This window comes from Thunnus albacares, chromosome 23 (assembly GCF_914725855.1).
Source record: "Thunnus albacares chromosome 23, fThuAlb1.1, whole genome shotgun sequence".
NCBI classification, from domain to species: domain Eukaryota; kingdom Metazoa; phylum Chordata; class Actinopteri; order Scombriformes; family Scombridae; genus Thunnus; species Thunnus albacares.
The window spans coordinates 1275375-1284991 of NC_058128.1; the positions used below are offsets into that span (position 1 = coordinate 1275375).

At 39.0% G+C, this 9617-nt stretch overlaps 1 protein-coding gene across 1 annotated transcript; it reads right to left on the bottom strand.

Annotated features, from left to right (window-relative positions):
- Positions 1-715: 715 nt before the first annotated feature.
- Positions 716-8396, bottom strand: gpr19 (G protein-coupled receptor 19). Its single transcript, XM_044343132.1, has 2 exons — positions 8310-8396; positions 716-4627 (listed from the first exon to the last, which is right to left on the bottom strand). Exon 2 carries the CDS (start codon positions 4599-4601, stop codon positions 3324-3326), a length of 1278 nt encoding a protein of 425 aa, XP_044199067.1. The 5' UTR covers positions 4602-4627; positions 8310-8396; the 3' UTR covers positions 716-3323.
- Positions 8397-9617: the final 1221 nt, after the last annotated feature.

Here is a 9617-nt window from a genome sequence, read left to right on the forward strand (position 1 = left end):
GTCACCAAACATCGTCGGAGAAATATTGATTTTTTTTTTTAGGTGAAACAGCTTTAATTAATATTTTAATGATTTTAACCTGCGGGTCGGTTTGTTCTGGAGAGGAGGAGACCTCTGCTGATAAAAACATCCTGAATGATGAACACTGGAGTAATCCTATCCCGGTGAAGCTGGTTATTTAACAACGAAGGCAGCAACTCCCATGATCCCTTGCTGCTTCACACCGTCATCACACTCCGTCTGTTGTTATTGTTTTAATTGAGACGCCTAGCGGCTGAAATTACATATTGTGCGTTTAAGGTTAATATGCAGAAATACATGTATACATTCCTGTTAATATAAAAGAGTAAAGTATGTTGATTAATTATACACAGACTGGTGACGTACAGTATAAATGTCTACAGCTACACAAGGCTGTAATACTCATTACAAACTGTTGGATAAATAAAAATGGAGTTTCTATTCTCAGAGTTTTAACACTGGTGGGACAGGAAATGTAGTTTAAAGGTTTTTGCTGCTTTTACATGTTATGGCAGGAAAGTAAAAGCTCCTGTTATTTAAATATCATCATTTAACTCTTTCATGCATGAATTATGATAACCTCAGTCAGTCAGTGTTTTTATTCCTCTTTAGTCATGCACGCATTTTTCAAGGAGTTTGTCCAACTTAGTGGACAGATGATTAATTGTCATCAATACTTGGAAATTTTAACAGTTGTATTACTCCTTAGTTATTACTTGATGTTACAACATTTTATTTACCTGCAAGGGTTTATTACTATAGACGGATCGGCAAGATGTTCCCGAGCTGCAGAGCATTTCCATGCATATATAAGACCACTACGCATGAAAGGGTTAAATATCCTAAATGATCTACTTTTGCTGTTTATACCAAAAACCCTACTTTAAGTTTTTCTGCAACATAGAAATCATGATGAACAAACAAAACATAACTGAGTTTAAAACAGAAGCTTTTCTCATGATTTTTACTTCGTTGACACTTTTGGATAAATCTTAACACCGCAAACAGCCTCGCAGATTTTCGTAGATTTCTGCTGAGGTAGAGTATTTTTAATGCTAGATGCATATTAATGGATCTATATTTTCCTACGTTAATCAGAGCACTTGGTGTACAGTTCTCCAGACAGGAAGTTAAAGGAGCTTTGAGTAAATGCTCTCACAGCACCAGAGTCTGTACAGGCTTTAATCCTCGTTTAGTCGGGAATTATAAGAATAAACTGACGTACGAGTAAATATAACCGTATGTCACAAATATTACAAATGAACTCTTTTTCATTTCCACATCGCATCTCATGTGATGTCCAACATTTGTAAAATAGCGTTACTACCTGAGAAATCCCTTAAACTAATATAAACCTTAACATCCACATGTATTCGGGACTCAGCTGGTGATTCGTTGTTGACGCTTCGTGTCAAAATCCCCCAGCAACCACGTCTCAAAAAACCAGAACGGGGAGAGAGATTGTTATGAAATGTCAGTTAGTAATTTGATCAAGTTGAGGTTATTCTGACACAATAAACTGTCCTGTTTTCTATTAAAGAGCAGAAATCCCACCACACTTTATTGTTAGTGTTCCATGATCTATTTTTACTTTGAGGTTTTCTTTCATTGATCTTTCTTTAAAAAGCTGAAACAGGAAACTGATGAACTTAATGAATAACTGATGAGAAAAGTTTAACAGAAGATATAAAAATTAAAAACCCCTCCCAGCATCTACAAAGTAGTGGTTTTTTGCACCGTAAAACTATTTTTAACCATCATTATTGAATGTTAACAATATAATGCAACATAATCGTATTGCATGTCAAACCTTGCAAATCCAGACCGATGTCTCGATCTCAACTCCGAGACTGTTGACTAAAAACATCTAAAAGAAACCAACACCAAAGTGAACTTAAGCCAAAATTAAACCTTCAACGAGGGTCCGTGACTGTTGGCATTGAACCAAGATGTTGTCCATACAAAACAAAGCAGAATTTGACAACTGCATGACCTATTTTGTACTTCAATTGTTTTCCAAAAATTGCAAGAAATGTTCATAAAGTAAATGCATATAAAGTCTCAGAAATAATGGACTGGTGTTGCCAGACTTGTAGATTTACAGTAACATAGAATATCAACAGAAGTTTCTTTTGTTTCAGCTTTTCATGAAATGAAAGAAAACCTCGACGATGGCAGCTAGTGGAGCAGAAGCAGGTCTGGACCTCTGAGTTGCAAAGTGGAAGAAGACTCTGGTTCTAGAAATAGATTTTTATTTTAGCTAGATTTTTACAGACTTTGGAAATGTCCACCCAATTAGGATATGGCCCTGTTACATATCTCCCAGGCACATCTTTTGACCGTCCTTAAAGTGTCTTTGTAGTTTCTATCATGTAGTTTAAATTTTGTGCTTAGCCGTGATTGTGTGTTGAGTTTCGGTTCAATCAACTGGGTGTAAAAATACGGCACAAGTGAACTGATTTAAACTACTGAACGTTTTTTTGTCTGGTTTCTAAAAAGTGTTAACTTTAGCTTCTACTTGCCATTAGCAGAGCACACAACAGCATTTGAAGCTCTGTGATTTGATGTTTCATACTGAAATGCACCCTGGGAGTTGAAGTTAGACTTGGAAGTGCTCCCACTAACTGTCTACGAGAACATGAATTTGACTTCTTCATCTGAAATAACTTCTTCCTCTTGGCAACTGTCCAGTTTATGTTATTCTTTCTTTAACAACAGTGTGGGTTTTACAGCTCAGTTAACCTAAACAAACTGTAGATTTAGGGCTTTGTTAGCTAGCCAACTTACCATTACGCTTAATATAGCAAAGCGGATGATGTCAATGTTAACATGCGGCTAGTAGCCACTACTAACGTTAGCTTCTACCACATACATTACTGTAGCAAATCTGATGCGTTTACAACAGGTCACTGAAAGATGGCCACAGACTATGGTTAGCTAGCTAACAAGCTGACATTATCAAAACACATAATCTGACGTACCAATGGCAAAATGATCCATCGAACACAGCATTAACAGAAATAGATTATGATTAAAATTTTGAGTATAAAAATGGCTAGCTGTTCACAGATGTTGAAAACCTCCAATATGGCTGCCAGACGGTGTTTTAAATCAGAAAAAAGCCCTTTATACAAACTGAACACATTCTGTTTCTGTGAGCTTTTGTCTTAGTTCAATACAGAGCTTGCATGTTAGCCCCCAGCTAGCTCACCTGTCAACATTGATGTTGTGCTGTTTAAGAATAAAGCTTCAGTCTAATTCATGTTTGTACATTCACAGTTTCAAAACTGTCCAAGCTTGAATTACACAAAAGTATTTGGAGGGTTGGCGTTAGTGGGCCAGGCTACTTTCTTTTCCTTTGCTTCTCGATCAAATGTATCGTAAACAGAGTCCTTGGTGACTGTCTTTGCTTGCACAGGAATGTCCACCACCCCAATGTAGTTCTTTTTGGCCATTCGAGAGCTTGCCGTGATGGTGTAAGCATTACTGCGGTAGCATTTCATGGATGACATGCAGAAGGTCTCCCTCATGCCTCGTCTGAAATTTGCATTGTAGACAGAGTACAGAGTTGGCTTGGACGCCGTGGAGCTGAAGGAGATCCAGGCGATGGCCGTGAAGAACAGCAGCCCTTGCCTGCTGGGACTGTTAGACTCCCTCGGGTGCCACAGCTGGGCAACGTAGAAGGGCGTCCAGGTGAGAAAGAAAACTGAATTGAGCATGAGGAACATCTTGATGGTCTTGACTTTAGTCCGGGGGACGATGTTCATTGTCCGACGCACTGTGTGCCCGTCGGCACTGATCCTCCAGATGTAGCGAATCACCCGCTGGTAGAACGACACAATCAGCCCTGCTGGCACCACGAAACCAAAGACGAGGTGAACGGCGGCATACGCTATACTGCCCCAGCTGTCTGGAAGGAAAAAGTCACAATGACTGCTGTCTGCAGGTGTGGAGCCATAGAAGAAGAAGCAGGGAGAGACAAAGGCTGCGTCAAACAGCCATGAGGCCAGGATCATCTTCTTTGCTTTCTCTCTGGACACCTTGAAGCTGAGGGGATAGACGATTGTATAGAAGCGGTCTACAGAGATTGAAAGCAGGACGTAGACCTGCACACCGGGGCAAAGGTGCTGCAGGTAGCGCACAGCCTTGCAGGCAGCGGCGCTCAGCGGCCATCGACCCGAGGCGACCTGCAGGAGGATGAAGGGGGCGCAGCCCAGGCTCATGAGCAGGTCTGCACAGGCCATTGACACCACAAAGTAGTTGGTGGTGGACTGAGTCCGTCGGCTCCGGTGGATGACCAGGCAGACGAGGGCATTTCCCAGGATGGAGACCAGCCAGAGAACCCCGAATACCAAGCCCAAGACGGCAACCTCGCCTGAAGTCAGCTCATAGGAGGTGGAGGTCCCGTTTGGCAGACTGGAGGACGAGCCCTCTTGGCTGCAGAGGGGAGTTGTGGGTAAGGTTGCCAGGACAGTCGAGTTTTCCCTCTCGGAATAGTTAAATGACATCTGATACGTGAAAGATGGAGAGTAAAGGGAGGGATTGACACCAACTGTGTTTGCTGACTGAGCATAAACCATAGCTATACTGCTGCCACCCAGAGGATCTGTGGAGACACAAACACATGTGTTATTAGTATAAACACATTCACAAAGCTAACTAAAGAAACAATCAACCCTAATTAGTTTTCTGATTTGGTGCCTCCATCGACAGAACAATATTGCATGTGGTGCCTTCCGAAATGCATATGACATAATAATTTATATGGTCGTTTTCTATTGTGGAACCTCTACTTTTATGTTTAGGTGCAAAACTTTGTGGTTAAGGTTAGAGAGAGATTGTGTATCATGGCAGTAGGTAGGCACACAAATGACTTGTTTAGGGTTGGAGAAAAATTATTATGGTTGGTTGGTAGGAAGTTTGGTTGGTAGGCAGCATGCAGCTAGTTAGGTAAGTAGATAGGTGAATAGGTTGGTAGGTAGTTAGCTTAGAAGAAAGGTTGATGGGTGGGAAGGTATGCTGGCTCGTTGGGTAGGTTGGTTAATTGGTAGGTAGCTTGATTTGTAGGTAGGTAAATAGGTTGATTGGTTGGTAGATAGATTTCATAGAAGGTATGGGATTGGTAGGGAAGTTTATGGGTAGATAGGTAGGTAGGTTGGTTAGTAGGTAGGTTAGTTGATAGGTTGGTAGGATAGGTTGGTTGGTTGGTTGATTTGTTGGTATGTAAGTAAGTAGTTGAGTATTTAGATATGTTGGTAGGTAGGAAATAAGATTGGTTTGTTGGACAGTAGGTGTGCTGGTAAATCGATTACTAGGTAGGATGGTAGCTAGGTTAGATTGGTAGGAAAGTTAGTAGGTAGGTTGGTTGGTTAGTAACTAAGGTAGGTTATTTGGTTGGCAGGTAGGTAGATTTGTTGATTGGTAGGTTAGGAGGTTTGTAGGTTGTTTAGGTAGGTTAGTTGGTTGGTTGGTAGTTTGGTGGGTAGGTATTTATTTGTATGTTTGTTGATTGGTTGGTTAATAAGTAGTTTAGGTAAGTTTTAGGTTGGTTTCATTGGCTGGTTTCTGTCAAAGTAATGTTCAGTAATTGCTAAAATGACCCCGGTGAAGAGGCTTGTCCTTTCACTCTAATGAAGATATTTTCTGTCTTTAATTAAGAATGCCATCACTGCTAACAGAAACAGCGACACGCCTCAGCTAGCTGTCGAGGACTTTAAATAACAAAGGGAAACGTCTGATGAAGATGTAGTTCCAGCTCAGAAATCACATCTGGGGAAATGTAAATTCCCAAAACACTGGAGGCTTCCTGTGGATGCATTTTAAATCTCCTGGAAACATTAGAGACAGGAATGCAGAGTTGTGTTTTATAATGAGAAATACAGCTTTGATTTTAAAGTACCTGAACACAACATGTGTTCTGTTTATTTTATCCTTGGGATCCCTTCAGTATAAATATAACCACCTATAACACGTCAAACCCATCAGCTGCAGCTAATTCACAGCCTGAGCTGCCGGTTGATTTCATTAATCCTTCACAGGGATCCAGTTTAGTGTCCACAGAGATCCAGCTCTCCTCTGAGGTCGCCCATTAAGGATGTGAAGAAGCTCACGGGGGAAAAGCTCTCTGTTTATCGTTGTCTTTGTGTTTACTCTGTTGGACTTTCACTTAGCAACCTCATCCATCCACCCTGACTGACTGACTGATGGTGAGCAGGTAAACCAGACCAACACAACACTCACATATATACCTACTGCCATACACTGCACAAAAGGAGACGTTTATGTAGTTTAATTCATATTTTTTTAAAAAGAGGTTAAAAAAGCTCAACTAAAAAAAAGAAAATCAATAAAACTAGAAAAACTCTGTTTATAAGTAAGATTAATTATATTCATACAAACTTTCAGTGAATATTTGCATTCAAAATTCAGGATTAAAGATTATATACATGTGCAAGTTAGGTTAATAGAAAAACGCAGGTGCAAAATACAATTATAAGAATCCTAAAGGCCCGTACTGAACCGCAATAACACTACTTGATGCACACATGTTGAATGGCAGCTAATAAAACAACATGAGGAATTATTGACAAGTCGGTTCATGTGTATAACTACATTACAGTGTGTTACAAGCCATTTATTAGATGTTAACATACTGCTTATTAATGCTAAATAGGGGGAACTTACAATAAAGTGTTACCCTGATCAGCCAACATTGATTTATTAAAACATTTGGTGACATGTGACCACTGGGGGGCTCCACAGAGGAGACTACGAGGATTTCACATCTTCAACTAATAGTTTTAATTTAATAGTTTTATTTCTATTGAGCTCATTAGTTGTAAAGTTGTGTTTAATCAAACTGAGGGACAGGTGGTATTATTCCATCACAGGAGGACTGTCATTATTGTCTTTAATAATCCAATCGATTAATCGATTAATCATCCAATCATTTCAGCTCTAGAGTAACACCATGTATGTTGGGGGTCAGTAGGGGCCAAACAACAAACTCCCACAATCCGTTAATTCAGCCATGTACACACTAAAGCTGCAACTAATGATTATTTTCATTATCTTTTATTATTTTTACTCGATTAATTGTTTGGTCCAAATGGTGAAAAATGTTGATGAGTGTTTCCAGAAGACGACGTCATCAAATGTCTTGTTTTGTCCACAACAAAGATCTTCAGTTTACTGTCAGAGAGACTAAAGAAACCAGAAAATATTCACATTGAAGAAGCTGGAATCACTTTTCTCTCTTGAAAAATGACTCAAAACGATCCATCAGTTATCAAAACAGTTGGCGATTAATTAATCGACTAATCACTCAGCTCTAGTATGCTCGTATGTGATTTAAACTACGGCTGGACGATATGGACAAAATCAAAATGTCATATTTTTGACCGAATAACTCGATATTGCAACAATATTGTGAGGATGACTATTAAGAGATTTTTGATAAATAATCATCAGTAATGTCGATATAATGACGACAAATAATAGAACAGCAGAAATTACATCACTTTACTGTAATGCAGCCTTTAAAACAGGTGAAGACAACACTTGTCCCATATCACGATGTCACCTTATCCACAATCATGATATTGATATAATATCCATATATTTCCCAGCCCTACCTGAGATCAACAAAAACAAACTGTTTACAAACCATCAAAAACAACAAACAGGCACCAAATTCCCTTAAAAAAAACACCTCAATCATCATCATCATCATCATCATCATCATCATCTTGTCTACCTCTGAATATGAACGAAGCCTCCTTTAAATCCAGTCTGACTTCAGTAAAGAGTTAAACCTCTGAATGGAAAAACACTGAGGATCAAATTCAGCTGTTTTACTCTTTAAATCGAATTATTTCATCTCATTTTAAAACATTTAAGCTGGAAAATGAGATGATTGTGTTTCCTGAGCATCACAACACTGTGCAGTACTCGAGTATTTGTACTTGTACTGTAGTCGTGTACTCGCTGCAAAAAAACATGACCTGCAGCTCACACCTGACGTTCATCTGTCAGCAGATGATTTCAAACAGAAATATTTAAAAAATACACACATACGCTTAATAAAAATACACATTCAGAGCATCACTGACGTCTTCAGTTTATAAAAACATGTCATCGATCAGATTAGATCATCAATCAATAAACCAGCCTCATGTATCCGGCCTGTACAACATGTCTCCTCCTGCAGCTGACTCACAAACACACAACACATCACAGACAGAGAGAAAATACCAAAAAACCGTCCACAGGTCGGTGTTTAGACTCACCGGTTCAGAGCTCAGCGCGACGGAAACAATCATTTTGCTGTTTTTTTTATTTTTATTCCGTGATTCAGAGCCGGAGGAGAAGAGGAGCAGCAGCCCGGAGGAGGAGGAGGTGGAGGAGGAGGAGGAGCGGGCAGGACGCACACATCATGGCTGTTTGCTCTGTCTGTCTGTCTGTCGTCCTCACGGAGCTGCTGGAGGATGAAGCTGCTGATGAAGAGGAGGATGCATGTTTTCGTCCTGACCAGCAGGGCCGGACTGAACGTCTCAGGTACCCTGAGCAGAGAGTGACGCCCCCCCCCCCCCTCCCCACACACACACACACACAATATATATATGTATGTATATATATATATATATATATATATATATATATATATATATATATATATATATATATATATCATATTACAAATTTCTGTTGTCCAAATGACTCATTTAAAAAAAAACAACCTATGTAATTACCTTTATTCACACTGTAATCAGAATTTTTATTATCTAAGGATTAATGTCAGCAGTACTGACCGTCCTCACACTGCTGTAGTAATCATTGAGTTGTCATTAGTTTGACAGCGATGAAGTTATTACTGTTTTTTTTCCTGAATCATGAAATAAAATAATAATAATAATGATAATAATAAATGGGGAAAAATTAAAATTGTAAGAAGAGAAAAACAAAAAGAAAACCAACTAAATAGCTCACAAAAAAGAAATTAAAAATAAAAAATATTTTTAAAAACATAATTACTGATACATAATTTACCATAATATAATTTACATGTTGAGCAGAGTCGTCCTTTTAACGTCTTTTTAACCATATTGTTGAATTAAATGCTAAACATCAGCAACATCCTGTTGTCGACATGCTAACTGTCGGTATGCTAACATGCTAACATTAACATTTCTGAGCCTGACAGAGTCCAGTTTAGTCTGGAGAAAGCTGAGTTACGGTGGGAAATTGAACATCTGGCTTTCGTTCATTAGTTTGAATGAAGGATTTTCCTGTTTGTTCCTTTGTGAGTGTTTTCCATCCAAAAACAACAACATATGTCACAATGCAATATTATTTTATAACTCTGAAAAGTGTAAAAACGCCACAAAAATAATCAGAAAACGTGATTTGGTTTTTTGCCATTTTACAAGCTGCATCATTACGACGTATTTTACTTTTCCAGTAATTGTTAACATGCTAACTGCCGGTATGTTAACATGGTAATGTTACAGTATAGCTGAGCCTAACAAAAAGTCCAAAAGTCCAGATTATTCTGATTAAAGTTAAGTCTGACAGAGTAGAGCTGAGCCTGACAGGCT

Coding starts and splice junctions, on each gene's coding strand:
- gpr19 (XM_044343132.1), bottom strand. CDS start 4,601: ATGGTTTATGCTCAGTCAGCAAACACAGTTGGTGTCAATCCCTCCCTT.